This window comes from Periplaneta americana, chromosome 4 (assembly GCF_040183065.1).
Source record: "Periplaneta americana isolate PAMFEO1 chromosome 4, P.americana_PAMFEO1_priV1, whole genome shotgun sequence".
In the NCBI taxonomy this organism is placed as follows: domain Eukaryota; kingdom Metazoa; phylum Arthropoda; class Insecta; order Blattodea; family Blattidae; genus Periplaneta; species Periplaneta americana.
In genome coordinates, this window is record NC_091120.1 from 103,535,053 (window position 1) to 103,557,131 (window position 22,079).

The window sequence follows — 22,079 nt, forward strand, 5'->3', positions numbered from 1 at the left end:
ATAGATTTTAGGCCGGTTAAGTGACGTAGTTTTTAACCAATAGGATAGTTAGTTTTAGCGTAGGGTAGGTTTTTATAAATAAGGGTGACGGGGAGCGGAGATGATCACAACTTCTCATCGTGTCGGCGGCCCTACATACAGGGCACAATCACAATATCTCATCGTGTCGGCGGCCCTACATACAGGGCACAAACACAACTTCTCATCGTGTCGGCGGCCCTACATACAGGGCACAATCACAACATCTCATCGTGTCGGCGGCCCTAAATACAGGGCACAAACACAACTTCTCATTGTGTCGGCGGCCCTAAATACAGGGCACAATCACAACATCTCATCGTGTCGGAGGCCCTACATACAGGGCACAATCACAACTTCATATCGTGTCGGCGGCCCTACATACAGGGCACAATCACAACATCCCATCGTATCGGCGGCCCTACATACAGGGCACGATCACAACATCTCATCGTGTCGGAGACCCTACATACAGGGCACAATCACAACATCTCATCGTGTCGGAGGCCCTACATACAGGGCACAATCACAACTTCATATCGTGTCGGCGGCCCTACATACAGGGCACAATCACAACATCTCATCGTATCGGCGGCCCTACATACAGGGCACGATCACAACATCTCATCGCTTGGTATTATTCCCGACATCATCCTATACCACAACAGTACCTCGGCTACCCTGAGTGAATCTCACGCAACACCGAGACGCACTACCCACCCTCAAATGGCGCCCAACGTGGGGCCACAATAACGACCTCCCCATCCTCATGTTGCATTTATGAAAAATTGTAAATCGGAAAACATCTCGCACCATGTTCGTCACAATGAAATTGTCAAATAAAATTATATATTATAATAGTTTATTTGCTTAATTTCTGAATTTAGCATTTCAGCATTTTAGCATTTCGAAGTCCCCGTAGTTATCACCATTATTATTATTATTATTATTATTATTATTATTATTATTATTATTATTATTATTATTATTATTATCATTATTATCATCATTATCATCATCGTCGTCATCGTCATCACCACCACAACCCATCAATTTCATTCAAATATGTTTAGTAGATTCTGGATATTTGTGTCTGATGCGATTTGTTGTACATTATTCAATTTAAAAATAATATAAAGTGAATGGGAGAAAAATAATCTATTAATACAACCAGTAAATATTATTTTATTTTATCTATGCAACAAAATTATCATTAATTTATTTATAAAATGAGGGCATTAAAACAAAATGTGAAAGAAAATTAATAAAAGTTAAATAGAAGTATACCGCAGTAATCAAATAGTGTGTCTAGATATAATGTAAAAACATAACACTGTGTAAACTGATGTATTGCCATAGGCTCTTCCTAAGCCATGCATTAAGCGAACCAAATATAGATAGAATGGCTTATGAATTCGGAATAGACAATTCACCTAATCAAATACGAAAGTGTAGAACTATGGAAAGAAAATATTAAAAATTAATGTAATATTTTTTATTGCCAAAGTATGGATTTTGTTATACACAAATGGGTCTCCGTATTCTTCATAAGGAAGGATTGCTTAATCTGTTTATCCTGTTTTATCCTGAAATACTCGTAATTTGTCTTGCTTATGCCCTTCTTGAACGTAATTATCATCCGGCTTCTGTTTGTTGACGAGGAACTCATAGGCTTGTAACAGGATGTGGCCAAACTGCTTCCTTCTGATAAAGGCTAGAACTTCAAACAGTACGCTTTGATTTCCATGTCAGTGAGCGATCTGTCAAGTAATGTCTATGCGCACAATATTGCTCGATATTTACATTACAGAATCTGGAAATACGTTTTGTGTACACAGTGTGGCATAACGTCATCTAATTATCACTATGCCCTGGGGAAAGAACAGTTGTGATCTCAGATGTCCGCCCAGGTGAGTATTTTTAAATAGGCTCAAGTCCGAACAGAAATAAGTGTGTAATGAAGTTTATGGATCACTTTGAGTTCTCTTTGAACGCCATTTGCGAGTCCCAGTCAAATATCATCTGTTTAAATGATTTCTGTGGTAATTTATAGATTAGAAAAAGTAGTTTTACGATGAAAACCATGTCGAGATTTGAAAATAAATATATTCAGAACTTCAAAATGGAATATATTTTTCGAACACAGTCTGTCGTTCTCTTAGAGTATGCGCTTACAGCCTTGTGTTACCTACTTATAAATTAATTTCATTCTCTATGTAGGCCTATTTAAATTGCATTAATTATCTTGTCTAATAAACTGACATCGCCGGCCCAGTTCAAAAGAGAAACAACTCAAAATTTAAAATTTTGATAAACCTGAAATTTAAAGCTTCATGTTGCTGTGAAAAATTCAATTAACACTCTGATTTGAATAGTACATTACGCAATGAACCTATAATAGAAGTAATTAAGTCGCGAGTATGTTTAAGAAGCGAGAGTAAACGAGTTTCATAATTTTCTTACGAGCGTCTTAATTATCATTATAGGTAAAATAAATACGACTGTTTTTGTTCGACCATAATTAAATGTATAAGTTTTGAGTTTTTACAAATATCTTACGTTGTTACTTTAGCGATAATGAAATGATGAACGTGCATGTATTTTCACCGTGTTCTCGACTATTGCAACAGTTGAATGCCTTTTCAGCGTGTTCCCGAGTAGTGCAACAGATGGCAGGCATGTACGCCATATTATTGATTTTTTGCAGAGCTTGGTATTGAGATTTTAAACCTCAAAGCAACACACATTAAAACACATTAAATGAACTCAACTTATTATAATATTAAAATTAACATGAACAGAATTTATTTTATTTAAAATGCATGTTGTGCTGTTTGTGAAATTTATCTGGGGAATGGCTCCCAGTGGAATGTTTGAAGTTGGGTTAATGTTTATTTGAGTGATTCGATCAATGTCACTTTCAAAAGTCGCGCCTGCTCTTTTGAAATGGTGCTTTCAAGGCTTGCGGGATCTTGCGCGTACGATATTAATCAATATCGCATAAGCTTAGTTGAAAATCGATAGTTTCAATAACATAATGAATATCTGTGTATGCAATTAAGATACACTTACGTCACATGTAATGAGCGTTTTATAGTACGGTTGAGTAAAAACAATATATAAAATATCATTAACAGATTTTTGGAGTAATTTCAACGGTCCTTTGATTTTTCAGGGCAATATAAAGCTTCAAAATGCAGGTTTTTCAAAACTTTAAACTGTGAGATGCTTTCCTTTTGAACAGAACCCGTCGATATAGTAGGCCTAAATAGATTAACACTTTTATTACGTAATAGTTATGCCTATTATAACTTATTGTGAAAATAATAACCTATGAATCTCTCGTTCCTCAAGATGAGATAAAAAAAACTAAATTAAAAAAATGTAGTCCACCACTATGGAATAATGTTTAGCATGCCTAACCGTGAAGCGAGCGAGCCTGGATTCAAATCCTGGTTGGGGCAATTTACCTGATTGCGACTTTTTCTGGGTTTTTCTCTCAACCCATTAAGAGCAAATACTGGGTAATTTTCGGCGGTGGACCCTGGCATTATCACTATATCTCATTCAGACGCTAGATAACCGTAGCTGTTGATAAAGCGTCGTAAAGTAATCTAAAAAACGTGTGTAAAAGTACATTATGTGAACATAGTAGGCCTACACGTAAAATCCCAATATAGCAGGTATCAATAGGCCTATGCCTCGGATTCGGATATAACCTCGTAGAAAGTATGCCCAAAAAATATTCATCATTATTTATCAGAGCATATTAATTCTGTTATCTTGATTGAGGTTCTGGTTGATATGTACATGTGTTAACAGGCAGTACATCTCACTTGATAATATGTGTCGGAGGAAGAACAATTTTTTTGTATACATCTGAAGTCTGATTAGTGATATATATTATGTATCTACTAGATACATAATATATATCACTAATCAGACTGCAGATGTATACAAAAAATTGTTCTTGTTGCATACATTGCATCTAGTATCTAGTAATCTAGATACTATCTAGTAGGCGATGTATGCAATAAAGGGGTAAGGGAACTGGTCAACCTACTTCATTATTTCTTGGTTTAGTTGCCTCATGAGTGGCGTCTTATTGGTGGCACTTACAAGGTTGAAGTCTGTCTTTGGACAGTTAACTGAACAACAACAACAAACAATTTTGTGAAGTTACTTAATTACCGCGTTGAGTTAATTATTACTGTAGCTTAATACTGGTCTGCAGTACATTGTTTAGAAAAATAGTATGTAAACCCTTTCGACATTTTCATTAAGACTTACTGCAGGCTTAGAAAAGGCTGAACGAATAATGACTCTGTTTACATATTGCAATTTATATTTCATAAGAATGGCGGTATAATAAATTTAATTTGTGTGACAAAATTGTGAATAGCATTGCACTATGTTGCAGTCAGTCCTTCTATATGTGTACAAGACGTCATCTTCCGATATATAGCGAATAAATTAAGACACGATAGTGAAGTATGTCCACCGACAGCCATATTATATCAGACTAACGCTGCATGTGCACGCACATACATACATACATAGGCCTACATACATACATACATCTTTTTATTTTATTGTAGTAGATTATTTTACGATGCTTTATCAACATCTTAAGTTATTTAGCGTCTGAATGAGATGGTGATAATGCCGTGAAATGAGTCCGGGGTCCAGTACCGAAAGTTACCCAGCATTTGCTCATATGGGGTTGAGGAAAAACGCCGGACAAAACCTCAACCAGGGAACTTGTCCCGACTGGGACTCGAACCCGGGCCACATGGTTTCGCGGGCAGACGCGCTAACCGTTACTCCACAGGTGGGTACACATGTATGCATACATACATACATACATACATACATACATACATACATACATTCAGCTTGATTCAGGGATCTTGGCCCTTGCAAAACGTAAGTAGATAGACTAAGAGCGAGTTACTCATCACTACTGGTGGGCTGGGTCACACAGGTCAGACCGCGCTGTCATAACACCTAACACTTCCTTCTTATCAAATCGCGGTACACTCCGTCTTAAAACACAATATTCTTTCACACGTCCCGTTACTAACCACTACGTCTGTTGACTAAACAATGTCTTGATGACTTACATTTTCTTGACATGAGTGTCCCTCAGCTACGAGCATAGATATTATTTTCATTCTTCCTCTTTCCTATTCCTCTCCTATGCACATTAAATTTGTGATTAAATTTCTTTCTTATGACGCAACACACAGCCCGCCCACTAACCAAACAACCAAGGACAGGGGCCATTAACGCTAAATCCAGCTGTACACATACATACATACATACATACATACATACATACATACATACATACATACATACATACATACATACATACATATATACATACATACATACATACATACATCACGTCGTTTCCATGACATATTTTACTCTTCTGTTTAGATAGCTTGTCTGGTCATATCATTACCATCATCACCTCTATCTTTATCAACACCTCTATCATTACCATAACCAACTCCATCCTTACCATCACAACCCTCCATTCACATATCCATCATTAACGTAACCACCTCTATTAATATCATTACAAATTCTATCATTAACATCAACACCTTCATCATTAAAATGACCATCTGTATCATAACAATCACAACCTCTATCACTACCAACAACACCTCTACCATTACCATAACCACCTCTCTCATTACCATTACAACCTCTATCATTAACATCAACACCTCCATCATTAAAATGGTCATCTATATCATAACAATCACAACCGCTATCACTACCATCAACATCTTCTTCCATTACCATAACCACCTCTATCATTACCATTACAACCTCTACCATTAACATCAACACCTCCATCATTAAAATGGTCATCTATATCATAACAATCACAACCGCTATCACTACCATCAACACCATGATCATAACCACCTCTATCATTACCATTACAACCTCTACCATTAACATCAACACCATCATTAAAATGGTAATCTATATCATAACAATAATAACATCTATCACTACCATCAACACCTCTACCATGACCTAACCACCTCTATCATTACCATTACAACCTCTACCATTAGCATCAACAACTCCATCATTAAAATGATCATCTGTATCATAACAATCACAATCGCTATCACTACCATCAACACATCTACCATTACCAAAATCACCTCTATTATTACCATTACAACGTCTAAGAAATTTATTGAATCGTTCTTTTCTGTTTATAGTGTGTAGTGTAGTGTCGGGTGTATTTTGTTTATGTGTTTGTATAGGTATTCAATCTTTCTGTGTTTTCTATACAAAGCAACAATATGAAATTTATAAACATACAAAACACACCCGAATCACATCCTGAATACTCAGTTCAATATTTCAAAACACACATCCTTTTCGAAAAAATCATGAACACATCCCACACAACAAGAATCCAGAAGATAGCGCGGGATATCCACTAGACTTTGGATAATGAAGCACAAAACTTCGAAACTAGTCAAGCAAGATAAATCCTAAATATTAACACGGTAAAGAAGTTGAAAATCTAGTCAGGGAATCCATTTGCTTTGCTTACCAACGCAAGGGCTAGACTATATAAGGAAAGTTTGTCACTCTGTAGTTCGTTCATTTGACGCTCGCCTAAATCAAGTACCAAATTGTCTACTGAAATTACTCGCATTGATAATTTTGATTCTATCTATTTAATTGCTACCCGTAGGAAATTATAATTTATTGCAGTTATGGAATCCCATATAAATGACATCAATGGCCAAATCCAATAAACCATTCCTCAGAGATACATACTCAGATCGGAGATACAACAGAATCGAACGTATATCCGTTAGAATTTTAATCAGAAATGCTATTACTAAACGAGCTTGGGACTTCCTTGCTGTTCAACTTGATGCGAGATTTTTGGGTGTCATAGATGTAGAGCTGTCAATGTTTCGGAGCTACGGTACATAACCGGAGACGGCAGGGAAAGTGAAGCCTATCTGTTAGATTGGTTGCCGATAATCATTGCTAGAGATCAGTTCTTGGTAACGGACCGAACAGATAGGTTTTCCTTTGCCTGCCTATCCTGGGCGTAAAGCCAAATCATAGCTCAGAAACGTTACATATCTGTGGTCCAAAAATGTTGAACTGCCTAACGAAGAAACGTAATTGAATCATTCATTACGTGCAAGTGTATAATTTTACTCTTATTTTTCCTTATATTATTTTTCAGAACATAACAAGTTATCTTCAGTTGCTGTCGTGCAGTTTCCTAATATAATTTAGTTCTTTGCTCGTTACGGATGCTTTGTAATGAACTTGATGCGGTGGTTTACTTCATATTTTCCGTACATTCGTTAGTATCATGCGAAAATTGCTTAACGTGTGCGGATATACATGGTGTACCATTTACCTTGTTCAACCAAAATACATTTGTTTCAAACACCAAATGAAAAATTGTTTCTAAAAACTTTTGTTTAAATATAATGGGCAAAAATTACTATGTTTACATCTTCCTTGTAATCTCGTTCATTAAGGAAATACAATCAATGAATTCATTTATTTAAAAGACATCAGTAAATTTCATTTCATTGTCAATTTAACATCTTCAAGGCCTGTTCAAAGATGTATTGCAACATATTATTCTAATAAACAATACATTGCGGGGTGTAAAAGAATTTGGAACTTATAATGTATACTTAGCGGCAAAAAGAATGGGCCGGCCGACATTTTCTAAGTTCCAGAGACATAACATTACGCATGCTTGTCTCGTCAAACCCATAGTTCACTAGGTAACACATAATTAAAAAAATTTAATTTGCTGTATTTTGTTTAAGAGTCTAAAATATGTAATAAAATCGAATGGCGGGTTGAATCTAGATACATCAGGGCCCTTGAAGAGTGAAATAATAATACAATTGATAAATACAAAATCAACCGGAGCGAATGTGAACAGGAACACCAAGTATTATGCCAAACTGATATTAACAGTTACAGTAGCGTAAGTCGTTGCGGCATTAGTCTATTGAACAAGTTAATAGTAGTAGCTCAAGGTTCGAATCTCCCCCAATTTTCTTTTTTTAATTACAAATTTGCCATCATATGTGTCTCGCAAAGCTATAATTATGTGGCGATATCTCTAAGAATATGACCAAACTCTAATAAATAATAAACCTCCCTCTCTCTTTCAAGCAATACTGCTCTCTGTTAATACAAAGTTCTTTCTCGTCATTACGCTTGAAGATGGCACAGAAACAAGAACTCAGTGCCCTGGTTCGCCTAGGTTATTCTGCGTATGCTACTCACCGACAGGACTTCGATTGGAGAAATGTCATTTTCTCCGACGAAGTAATTGTCTCCAATTTCAACAATAGTACTGACCTAGTTTATTGTATGAATGGCCACCGATAAGATAAACGCTTCGTGAGACGAATTAACAAGTTGGGTTGCGTGAGGGTCGCGTGTTGGGGGTGGATGTCATACGATGGGGCAGGATTTCTGTAACGCATCCATGGGCGGTTTACGGCAGAAGTCTACGAACACATTTTAGCAAATGTAATGATCCCTTCCGCCCGAAAATGATATCCAGAAGGAACACTTTCCTTCCAGCAGGATAATCATTCGATACACACCGCCAACCGGATTCAAAGATGGATTACGAGGAGGCGTGATGTCGACCCAGTCGACTGGCCTCCAAATTCACCAGATATGAATCCGATTGAAAATTTGTGGGCTGCAGTCAAAAGGATCCTACGCTCTAATTGGGCAGAACAACCACCCGTTCGGACACCTGAGGAATTATGCAACAGAGTTCTAGATGCGTGGGAGGAGATGGCCAAGAATTTAGATTTGTTCCATAATCTTGTGGACTCCATGCCGAGCAGAATGATGGCAGTTGTTGACGCAGGTGGCTTGTGGACGAGATACTAGTCCCCACCACAGGCCTTTTTTTGTTAATATATTAAAAAATTGTTTGTTTTTGTTAATTTCAATATTTATTTGTTTGATATGCGTCCGGTTTTTAGGATGTGAAAAAAGTATTTTTGTTTACCGTATACAGGCCAGGTCTCGTCTATTAATAATCCACAGGTGATGGGCAATAATATTTTTGCAAGGCAGGCATAACGAAGTTTGTTAACAAATGCCATTTCACATTTAAACTAATTATTTAAGTAACAATTGAAATAAAAAAGTAATGTTCCGTACCGTGAGGCGAACTCACAACCTCTGGTATGGATGTCAGACTTCTTGCCACTGGGCCACACACTGCTCGTAAGATTTCCTGCATTATAGACCACTTTCAAGAAAGAGACACCACAGCAATGCCTTGCAGTGGGTTACGTTTATACGAGTGAACCGGGCGATAACTTAGCATTTCTATCGACCAAGAGTCGGCCCATTCTTTTTGCCGCTAAGTATACTACTGCAAATCTGAAGTAAAAAATGACACTTTGTAGAATTGCAATACTATTACTTGGCCTTATTTCATGAAAGGTATCCTAAATGGTAGGAAGATATGCTAGATTCTTAAGAACGATGTTTCCTAATCTTTTGGAGGCCAAACCTTTGAGAAACAGAAAGATTATGTGGTGCCAGCATAATGAATGCCCACACATACTGCCCTAAGAGCCCATGGTGTTCTGGATCGAAAATATCCTGATTCGTTAATTGGAAGTGTATACCAGTTAGTTCACTTGCTCGTTCTCCTGGCCATACGATACTAAACTTTCTCCTTTGGAGAGCAGTCAAGGATACTGTCTATCGAAATGCCCCGAAGGACATGCAGAAACGTACTATTGATGCTTGTACAATGTCAAAAAAAAAAAAAGTGGCCGCACTCGTGAACAGCGAATATTTTCAAAGTCCACTTCGGGTCGCGGCGATGTTACACGGTGCATGTGCTTGTACAATCAGTTCCGGATCTATGAAAATGTTCCATATCTGCGCCTCGTAGACTAGCGGTAGAGTGCTTGTTTAATGATTCAAAGGTTGTGGGTTCGGGCCTTCTTCAAGTTTCATTTTATTTTTAATCGTTCTTTAGCGATGTAAATGATATTCAAATTATCATTTATATCCAGTTATCGTTCTTTATGGATATCACGTTATTTATATTTTGTTATCGTTCTTTAGAGATATGAATAAAATTCAAGTCATCATTTGTATTCTGTTATTGTTTTATAATTATATGAATAATAATTATTATTATTATTATTGTATCTCCAATGGGGGTTAGCCCTATTTTACATATGTGTGTTAGGGCTATAGTTTTATACACAAAAAAGATAAGCATAAAGAGAAATGGAAAAGAAAATTAAACTAGCTTACGCGATGTAAACAAAACATAAACAATCCGTAAATTAGGCATTGCGATTGCAAAACAAATATCAGTTATCAATTTGAAACATACAGTACAAAAACATTAACAACACACATACGTAACACTTCTATAACACAAATATGCAGATTTTCGTACCATGCATCATAAATTAATACACAATAGTCACACAGACACAATCAAACTATAATTACGACATTGTGACGACATCAAGCATCCCACAACTGACTCACGTACTTAACAAATCAAGCATCCGTTGCAACACTTACACTTCAACATAGTAATCACACTTTTAAAAGTAGTTACAAATTTGGCTCCAAGAAGAATAAATAGGACACTGTTAATAATTACTATTCTTCTACAATTTCTTAAATATATCTGTAATAAATCTGTGAAATTCCGATATGAATAATATTCACGTTTTTATATTGTTATCGTTCTTTAGCGATATAAATAATATTCAAGTTATCATTTATATTCTGTTTTCCTTCATTAGTATTATAAAATAATATTCAAGTTATTTTTATTGTTATTGTTCTTTCGCAATATAAATAATATGTATTTTATGTAATTAATTATTATAACACAAATAACCATCTTTCTTTGTAAAATAGGTTATTTTATTTAGATAATTAAATACGTATTATATAATATCTTATAAAAATTAAACAAACCGATATTTATCATTTATATTCTGTTAACGTTCTTTAGTGATACTGTATAAATAATATTCAAGTTATTTATATCGTAATCGTTCTTTAGCGATATAAATAACATAAATTTAATATTAGGTTTGGAAAAATCCAGTTGCATAATACCGGTATTAGTTTTTCTTTTGTATTATTACATTATACTATCTTGAACCACAATAAAATGAAAAGGAGTAACGAGGAATTGAACCTGAGACGTTGACATCTAAATTCCGAAGTTCGTCCGCTGAGCTACGAGGGCAAAAGTGTGGAAACATTTTCGGAAAAATTGGCCCAATCACACTCTAAGATTTTCTGATGATTCGTAGAAGCTAGTCCAGGATGCGGGAGGCAAAGGCTAATTGAGATTTCCCGGTCTCTGATCGGGTCAAACATCCTGATAGAATTAATATTTAACCTTTGCCGTGACTTTCGGTGAAGTCCGGAGGGCTCAATTAGTCAAATCCACTCTCCTCATCTCCACGCTTGGGCCCCCTGGAATTTAATAAGATGCGAAAGAGATAGTGGTGTGCGGAAAGCAACGGGATGTTACCGCATTTAGGCCTATCCTTCCCAAGAAAAACTGCAAACATGAGCAAAGGAAGCTTTTAATAGAAGAAGGGTCTTCTGCGGACCTCTGGAAAAAGAACTAAGGAAGAGACTAGTGAAGTGCTTTGTGTGGAGTGGGGCATTGTATGGGGAAGGAACATGGACATTACGACGAAATGAAGAGAAACGAATTGAAGCATTTGAAATGTGGATGTGGAGAAGAACGGTGCGTGTGAAGTGGACAGACAGAATAAGAAATAAAATTGTGTTTGAAAAAGTGAGTGAAGAAAGAATGATGCTGAAACTGATTAGAAAGAGAAAAAGGAATTGGTTGGGTCTGTGGTTGAAAAGAATAATAGATGACATTAGGATATGTGGATCATATGCGGAGACTAAGAGGAAGGCAGAAAATAGGAAAGATTGGAGATTACTGGGTTTGCAATGAAAGACCTGCCCATGGACAGAACACTTATGTATGTATGTTCAGAATGTCTGGAATATCGTGTCTAAGAACAGTCGCTATTTGCAAAGACTAGTCAATTCCATGCCCACTCGACTGCAAGATGATCGAGATAAGAGGAAGATAGACTAAATATTGAATTGTGGCTTTTTGTTTTGTTTTTTGAACGCTTAATTGTTTGAATGTTTTAAGGCCGACGCCAGTAAATTTGGTTTGTTTATGCCACGAAAGATATTTTTATTGAGAATATTTTTTTTCTTTCCATTCGGAGCCACGATATCATAATGATAATGTCATGGCATAATATATTAATGAACCTGATGTTAATTACTAAAATAATCGTAAAATAAAAAGGAGCAATTATGTATAGTTTGTCTCTCTCAAAAACAGAACAAAAAAGAACATAAAAAGCACGAGGTTGTAGTCGAACGCAGGACCTCACGAATAAGAGGCCTGAACGCTACCATAACGCTATCGAATAACACACAGAATACTTCAATTATAACTGTAGATATCAGGCAACGTGGTCGAAGAACATGTAACATCGCCTGTCTCCGAATTGTAGCGAAGATACCCGAAGGGAACTTTGTTTCAGGAGAGTGGCCACTTTTTCTTTTGACGGCTGTACATCTATTTAGCAGGCAACACAAGAACGATCTAAGGCGACTTTCATAATAAAATTGCAATTATGAATTAATTGAAATGGTCATCACATTGAGCAGGACATATTAAATGTTCTGTTTGGTAGGAGTACCGAAGTGCTATAAAATGTCATTTTATTTCTAACATGCATCAAGTAAGTACACTATGCATTACATGTTGTTTACACCAATCAATGGATTTCTTAGAACGGTACATTGTAATACATTTTTGAGTGGGACTGCTAGAAGAAGTTAAATTTATTATTCATTGAATAAAAGTACATGGCGTCTTTTAAAAAATTAAGCCATAACTCATTATCTCCTTAATGAACAATTTTACAAGAAAGATATATTCATAGTGCTAAATCCCCATTGTATTTAAATAATTTTTTTAGAAACAATTATTTTTCATTTCTCGCCTACGAAAGAAATTATGTTGCATGAGTAAGATAAATGGAACACTCTGTATACCTTGTTGTCTCCTTTCGAGACATGCACATTTCTTTTCATGACTAACTACATGGATATGTATGCAGCACACATTTATCATTTATTATTATTAATTCTAGATATTAAATTTTGTGTCACGCAGGAAAGAGTTTTTAAAACATGGCTTTCTGTTGTATAAATATATTTCTTCATTAGTTGTAAATATTTGCTGAAATTATGAGATGAAAATAATAATAATAATAATAATAATAATAATAATAATATTATTATTATTATTATTATTATTATTATTATTGATAATATACAGCGATCCAATCACAGGTAAACAATTTTGCTTTCAGCACTGGTAACAACAAATGTAGGCCTATATGTAATAATTATGGTAAAATAATAGTGAAATAACAATAATGTTGATGATATAAATTGATGATGATGATAATAATAATAATATGATAATAATAATGGTAATAATAATAATAATAGAAAATATATGCATGGATATTCTCAGACGTGTGTCCAGAATTCCATTACTCTGGACTTTATACAATTATTTGGATTCCGGGACTGTCCGCGCGAAACTCGAGTTACTACTCGCGGACACTAATGTACACTTAACGGCAAAAAGAATGGGCCGACTCTTATTCGATAGAAATGCTACGATCTATCGCACGGTTCACTCGTGTAAATGCAACGCAATGCAAGGCATGGATGTGGTGCCTCTTCATTGAAAGTCATCCGTCTACAATGTAGTTAACCTTACGAGCTATGTGTGGTCCAGTGGTAAGATGTCTGACTTGCATACCACAAGTTGTGAGTTCGCCTTCCCGTGCGGTGAAATTATTATTATTATTATTATTATTATTATTATTATTATATAATTTTTTTTATTTTTTTTTAATTTCCAATTAACTTATTAGTTTAAATGTGAAATGACATTTGTTCATAAACTTCGTTATGCCTGACTTGTAAAAATATTATTGCCCATCACCTGTGGACTAGTAATAGGCGAAACCTGGTCTGTGTAAAAGAAAATAGTTGTTTCACATCGTAAAAACCCGGATGCATATCAAAAATAAATAAATAATTAAATAAACAAAACACAGTAAGTTAATATATTAAAAAAAAAAAAGCCTGTGGTGGGGACTAGTATCTCGTTCACAAACCACCTGCGTCAATAACTGCCCTCATTCTGCGCGGCGTGGAGCCCACAAGATTATGGAACAGGTCTATATTCATGGCCATCTCCTCCCATGCATCTAGAACTCTGTCCCACAATTCGTCAGCTGTCCGAACGGGTAGTTATTGTGTTCAATTAGGGCGTAGGATCCGTTTGACTGTAACCCAAAAATTTTCAATCGGATTCATATCTGGTGATTTTGGAAGCCAGTCGACCAGGTCGACATCAGGCCTCCTCGTAAACCATCTTTGAATCCGGTTGGCAGTGTGTTCCTTCTGGATATCGTTCACGGGCGGAAGGGATTATTACATTTGCCAAAATGTGTTCGTAGACTTCAGCCTTAAACCGACCGTGGATGCGTTCCCGAAGTCCTACCCATCGCATGACATCCACCCCAACACGCGACGCTCACACCACCCGACCTGCTAAATCGTCCCACGAAGCATTCATCATATCGGTAGCCATCCGTACGATAAACGAGGCAGGACTATCGTTGCTAGTGGAGACAATTACGTCGTCGGAAAAAAATTACATTTCTACAATCGAAGTCCTGTCGGAGAGTAACATACGCTAGACGGTCCACGGCATCCTCCATTGTCAAATCTCAAATGTTATTATTTCACTTTTCAGAGATCCTGATGTATCTAGAACCAACCCTCCATTAGATTTTATAAAATACTCGTAGTTTAGACTCTTAAACAAAATACAGCAAATTTAAATGGTTTAATTATGTGTTACCTCGTGAACTATGGCTTTGACGAGACGGGCATGCGCAATGTTATGTCTCTGAAACTTAGAAATTTCCTGCGGCCCATTCTTTACGGAATCTGCTAATGAAGTTCAATTTTCTACAACTGTTCTGTTTTCTATAGTGTGTATAAATAGGCCTATACATAATTGTAGTCAATGAAATTCGTTTTATGTAAGTAGAAAAAATAACTTGCCCTTACCATGTACTAGAAATTATTTTCCATAAAATCTCGAGATACATTTACTTACGAACTCTGACTTCACTTTTTAAAAATAATTAACACTTGAATTATCTTTACAGATCTGTTACATCTTACGACGAAACAGAAGAAATAAGATTAGTTTCATTACCATCATGGGTAACGGATGGAAAATATGAGACAGAATTCGAAAGAAATCTTCTAATTTCTGTGTACCAGCACAATATACAACTATTTCAAGCTCTCGTGGAGCAGAAGGTCACAGACATTCGCAATTATATTTCTGTCAGTCATACATGCATGGAAATATTCTGTCGTTGTCCTGGCTACAGTGACTTCATTAAGTTATTTATAACAGCAAAAATAAGCACCAACGCTATTTTGTCACACTCTGGATTGTCTCCCATACACGTGGCCGCCATAAGCTGTAACAGTTCTGCTTTAGAGGTTCTACTTTCCTCACAGAGAACTAACGTGAATCGCATAAGTGGCCAGGGGAGAACAGCTCTTCACTACTTGGCAGAGACGGAGTTAGTCAACATTGAGAAGGAAGAAGCAGTGAAAAGATGTCTTGATATTCTACTAAAACACGAGATGATAGACGTGGAGAAGTGCACCACTACCTATTGGACCCTTAATGGAAATGCACTGCACCTCGCTGCGAGATGTAACAATTACATAGTAGCTAAAGCTCTCATAGAAGATGGAAGAATCAACGTGAATGCCGAGGACGAGTATAGTTGGACAGCCCTGCATTATGCAGTGAGAATGCGTAATAGACCTTCTGATTTAGGGGCTAATAAAAATTGTGCCCATCTGCTCCTGGAACTTCCATATATCGACATAAATAATAGGACGCATGAGAGGACCTTCCGTGTAACAGCCTTGCACCTAGCGGCTGCAGTTGGAAATTCTGATGTATTGCAACGTCTTATAAATGATAAAAGAACAAACGTAGGCATCCTAGACACCCGAAATAGGAATGCTCTTCATTACGCTGCAGAGCAAAGTGGATTGCATTCAAGACTAATGAGACGGGACAAATTTACTTTTGACACAGAAGTGAAACACGGGGAGGTTAATTTTAATTCTCCAGATTTTTATGAATGGATTGCAATACATTTAGCAGCAAACAGAGGTAATTTTACAAACATGCTCGTGATGTTGCAAGATGACGCCTGTACAGAACTTTCTCATGCTGACACAAGGAAATCACAAACATCCAGAAATGGAGATTCGGAATCTGCTGACGACGCTGACGACTCTGACAGAATAAGGCGCTCTGTGTCTCTGCTAGTGTCTCATCCTGAAATTGATGTTAACGAAAGGGCATTTGTGGGGTTGAGTGAAAAGGTGACTCCGTTTCTTCTAGCAGCCAAAGCAGCAAATTATGTGGCTCTGGATGAACTAATTAGAAATAAGAGAACCGATGTAAATGCTTTTGATATTGACAGAAGGACAGCTTTGCATTATGCTGTAGATCAACCTGACTCTGACAAAGTTCAGCGCTGTATCGATATCCTTCTTAAAGGACCTGAGAAAATTTCTGGAACCCTTGAGTTAGGAACACCTTACAAACATGATATAAATATCAGGGACCGTAAAGGAAACACGGCTCTCCATCTAGCGACAAAGTATAATGCACAAAACACAATCCTAACTTTGTTGAGATATGGTGCTTCTATTGCTCAAAGAGGTACATTCGGCTCTCCTGTGCCTTACATCTCTGCAAGAACTCTGGAATTATTTCTTAATGAATGTGTGGGAAGTAACGGAAAATTACCAGAAGATCAAGATTTTCAGCTTATGTTCACATACAGTTTCCTAACAAGAAATAATATAGATGGCCCACGTAAATTCCCAGAGAGTGATACATTGTATTGCATGATCTCGCAAAACAAAAAGAGACGGTTGCTCAGGCATCCAGTGTTGAAAAGTTTTCTTCACCTGAAGTGGAGTCGAATTCGCAGTTACTACTATGTAAATGTGGTATTTCATCTCATTTTTGTTACATTATTGAACATATTCATATTACAAACAATAACATCCTCAGGTAATGATTTAATGTCCAATACTGCTGATGAAACAATATTCAACGAGACTGAAAATTTGGTAAATTCTACTCATGAACTCATTCTCAATTTGACTGAAACTTCCACCATGACAACACTTACATCAGAGAGGGAAACAATGCGAATGATTTTGAAATTCCTAACGGGAGGTTTTCTAATAAAGGAACTTTTCCAAGTGATGGTGTCACCATGGAGATATTGCACTAATATTGATAATTATATAGAGATACTCCTTTTGTTGTTTTGTTGTTTAAATGTGTACACATCCATTACAAATCGCCATTTGGCTGCAGTAGCTATCTTAATTTCTTGGATTCAGTTAGTATGTCTGACAGGCCGTTTTCCATTTCTTTCGTGCCAGTTTGAAATGCTCAAGAAAGTATCTTGGACATTTATTCGATTTCTTGCGTGGTATTCATTTCTACTCATAGCTTTTGCATTAAGTTTCTATGCTCTATTTTTTCATGTAGATAGTCCAAAGAATAACATAGATAAAGATATTGGTGCTAATGATGGTGATGAAGAGGGCGATGACAACAATAAAGTGTTTTTCCAGAATGCAGGGATGTCACTTCTCAAATCAATAATAATGATGACAGGAGAATTTGATTCAGGATCCTTTCCATTTTATTCCGCTCCTGTTACAAGCCACATTGTATTCACGGTGTTTGTGTGTTTCATTGCTATTGTGATGTTAAATCTATTAAATGGACTTGCAGTCAGTGACACGCAGGCCATACGACAGGAAGCTGAAGTCTTAAGCTTGGTGTCTAGAGTACGCCTTGTGTATTACATAGAAAGCATGTTGCTAGGAGATCCAATATCCTCACACTGGATGAGCAAACGACTCTTTCGATATCTCAGATATAATTGGAGCCTTCTCAGAAGACTTCATAAGAGCATTTCACTTTTTCCACACATAGTTCTAGAAAAGAAGATATGGGTGTTACCTAATCACCACAATCGTGTAGTCTTCACCGACCCATTACACTTGTCAGATGAAAAATTCGAAGTTTCGTACAACTACGAACGTTCGTGGTGCAACTATGCAACCCTGGACAGAGATATAATAAAATCGTCCATGATGATAATTAATGCTTTGAATTATGCCACTGAAATGGGTAACATTAAGAGATCGCAATGCAAAATGTCCCAGACTCTTAAAGAAATCGAATGCAACATTAAGAATGTGAAGAAGTCGGTACAGACGCAGGCTGATAATCAAAAGAAATTGGAAAAGAAAGAGAACCAGAGCATGGAGATACTTAAATTAAAATTAGAAAGCAATATTAGAGATTTAGAATACAAACTATATCAGAAATTTCAAGAAATTGATAAAGTGAATCAAGAAAACAAGTTTATGTTGCGTAATATCCTTCAGAAAATGGAGAACCTGACTAATTTTAAAAGTGAAAGTGAAAATAAAGATGTAAGCGAAAATAACTGTGAAAGTGAAAGTGTTAACCTGCATCTATAAGATATTGAGACTTGAAAACTCATCTTAAACAGAGGTGTATGTACAGTAGTGGCAAAAAAAAAAAAACGGACCGACCCTTGTAGCTGATACAAAAGAATCCTGTGCTGTGTATTGTGTCAAAATGTAGTAACTTCAATATGAATAGTGAAACCAGAGGTATGTACTGCTATTTAATGTAAAAATATGCAGTTATCTTTTCCGAATAGAGGTAGAAATGTAATATTGATGCCAGATGAAAATAAAACTCTCAAAGTTTTTTCGTCTGTAAGTTTGAGGCACTGAAGGAAACAAAAGACGGTAAGAATCGAACAAATGCAATAAATTTCATTGTTACAATTAATTATACAAGATGGATATGTTTTGTGACTAGCAAAATTTGAATCTGTGACTCTGAAATCAGCTACAAGGGTCGGTCCGGTTTTTTGCCACTACTGTACATTTGCAATTGTTTTCTCAAATGTTGAATGTACGTATTCAATATTTCACGAAAAGTCAAAGTTAATATTACGTATAAAATTAACTTACAGTATTCTTTCTTCTTGTCCTAAATGTAATAGTACTAGTCGATTCCTTGCATAGCAAATCCCAATTTTTCGTAACTTCATTTTCAATTTTTGATTTGGAAAAATTGAACTTTTTACGTTCCTCCTATCTCTACATATGTTTGTATTGTTAAAGGAAGAGGTTCGAAGGCTGTCTTGGAAAACGTAAAATCTTAAAAATTATAACGTTTTGAGTGGTGAAGTTTGCAGAACTGTTAATTCATTTTACTTTAATAACACATAAATAGTGTTAACTACATAATCCATCGCTGCTGATAACATGCGCGAAGAAAATTCATGAATATTATACGAATCTCATGAGCAATAGTCTGCTATTTCTTCATTTCAAGCACATGCATTCTAGAAGTCGGTTTACTTACTTATGGCTTTTAAGGAACTCTGAAGTTTATTGCCGTCCTCACATAAGCCGGCCATCGATCCTTATCCTGAGCAAGATTAATCCACTTCCTAGCATCATATCCACCTCCCTCAAATCCATTTTAATATTATCCTCCCATCTACGCCTCAGCCTCCCAAAAGGTTTTATTCCCTCCAGCCTCCCAACTAACACTCTATATGCATTTCTGGATTCGCCCATTCGTGCTACATGCCCTGCTCATCTTAAACGTCTGGATCTAATGTTCTTAATTATGTCAGGTGAAGAATAAAATGCAAGCAGTTCTGCGTTGTGTAACTTTCTGCATTATCCTATAACTTCATCCCTCTTAGCCCCAAATATTTTCCTAAGAACCTTATTCTCAACCTTATTCTTAACCTCTGTTCCTCTCTCAAACTGTTAGTACAACTTTCACAACCATACAGAAGGGCCGGTATTATAATTTGTTTTATAAATTCTAACTTTCAGATTTTTTGAGAACAGATTGGATGATAAAAGTTTCTCAACCGAATAATAACAGGCATTTCCCATATTTTTCTGCGTTTAATTTCCTTCCGAGTATCACTTTAATTTAATTATAACTGTTGCTCCAAGATATTTGATTTTTTCCACTTCTTCAAATGATAAACTTCCAATTTTTATATTTCCATTTCTACAATATTCTGGTCACGAGACATAATCATATATTTTGCCTTTTTGTAGGAGTCGATTAATCATTAATATCTTTCTTCCATTTTCACGTAGAAAGTCACAGTTCGTATGGATATATCTGTATACAACATATAATAACTAAAAATCATTTTATATTAGCTGATAACGTATACAGTAAATTGGTGTTCTAAGTGAGGTTATGTTAGATATTGAATCAGTGTGTCGCAATGTATCGCTTAATACTCATACTTCCGTGAAGGATAATTGTATTAAATTGGTAGAATAATGTGTTCATGGTAATGATTTGCCAGTCTGCAATTCACTTTATTATACAAGGTATTTAGTACTTTTGGGATAGCCAGTGGCCAATATCAATAAGTAAGTGTGTCAAATTATTTTCTTTTTACTGTTATGATTAAACACAAATATCACGTACTTCTTAATGTACAGTAAAGTTCACTTAATTATTTAAAAATAAAAGGAAAGGCGATTCTTCTACATAAACTATATCTACGAAACTAGCCCTAAACGGATAATATTATTATTAACACTGTGAGTATCAAATTTCGCAAAAGAAAAGTCCAGACTTTGTGCTTCATAATTATTGTGATCCGATGGCTGGATGATTTACAGCAGCTTTCTGTCTCGCGACCATCGTTGATCGCGACACATGTCCCCACCTCTACTCAAACATAACGGTGGCACTATACCCCCACTCTCTTCTTATATCCTTCACTTTGTTACAAGTAATCAGACAGATATCAGTGGTGGAACTTACACTTGAAATACTGTTAAGTGTATAGGATACTGTGTCTCGAAATATTTCCTTCAAAAAAATAAAACAGATACCAAAAACGTAAATTTCAAAGAGAAAGGAAGGTATAATATTTTTCTTTTGTACTAGGCCTACTGAGGAAAATGTAACATGCTTAATCTGTTGTAAAATGTTAAATAGTATATATAAAACATTGTACGATGTCATTATCCTTGATATAGAGATTATCATTGAGTTGAATATTTGACTAATAAAAAAAAAATAAAAAAATATCGCCTCCTATGTCGTCTTATAAAATAGAGGCAACCTTCAATGTCATGCATTTAAGCATAAAATATAACGCTATTTTTATATAAAAGATGAAGTGCTTATTCTCATTAATATTGTTCCAACATTGTGGCCACTCCAGATTCTCCTTTCTTATTTTGGGAATAAAAACTGACTAAAACGGTATAAGATTTGAAAGGAGAAAATTCGTGTACAAATGATGACGAAATTACCACAATCTGGAATATCAAGGAAAAAAGGAAAGAAATAAAAACAGACAGACAGAGAGAAAGGAAAAAAGAAATAAATAAATCGGGGAAGCATGTTTGCGGTAATTTTCTAGAAATGTATCTCATTGCGTCAAAAAAGACAACCTGTTTTCAGCATGATTCTGCTAGTTTCGAAGGCATGTTTGCGACAAAACTCAGCAACACGTGGTGATTGACTTAGGGGTGTGTAAATTCTCGTTATAACACATTGCCACATTTTCATTCCCAATTTTCACAACCTTAGGACTGTACACGGCTTGGTTAAAAATATGCCTATAGTTCAATGACAATAATGCCACCTCGTTTGATGTTCATAAAATTCTACAACTTTGTTGCATAGACTT

General features: G+C 35.9%; 1 protein-coding gene and 1 long non-coding RNA gene across 2 annotated transcripts in view; both read left to right on the forward strand.

The window, feature by feature from the left end:
- The window catches only part of LOC138698099 (uncharacterized), a 705,220-nt gene that overhangs the window by 254,000 nt on the left and 429,141 nt on the right, over positions 1-22,079 (forward strand). The gene's annotated exons all lie outside the window — the stretch shown is intronic.
- On the forward strand, positions 1,772-21,557 carry LOC138698098 (transient receptor potential channel pyrexia-like). The gene is made up of 2 exons (XM_069823819.1): positions 1,772-1,928; positions 15,387-21,557. The coding sequence occupies exons 1-2, from the start codon at positions 1,885-1,887 to the stop codon at positions 18,832-18,834; spliced, it is 3,492 nt and encodes a 1,163-aa protein (XP_069679920.1). The 5' UTR covers positions 1,772-1,884; the 3' UTR covers positions 18,835-21,557.

Coding starts and splice junctions, on each gene's coding strand:
- LOC138698098 (XM_069823819.1), top strand. CDS start 1,885: ATGCCCTGGGGAAAGAACAGTTGTGATCTCAGATGTCCGCCCAG. Junction 1,929..15,386: donor GATCTCAGATGTCCGCCCAG/GTGAGTATTTTT, acceptor TTATCTTTACAG/ATCTGTTACATCTTACGACG.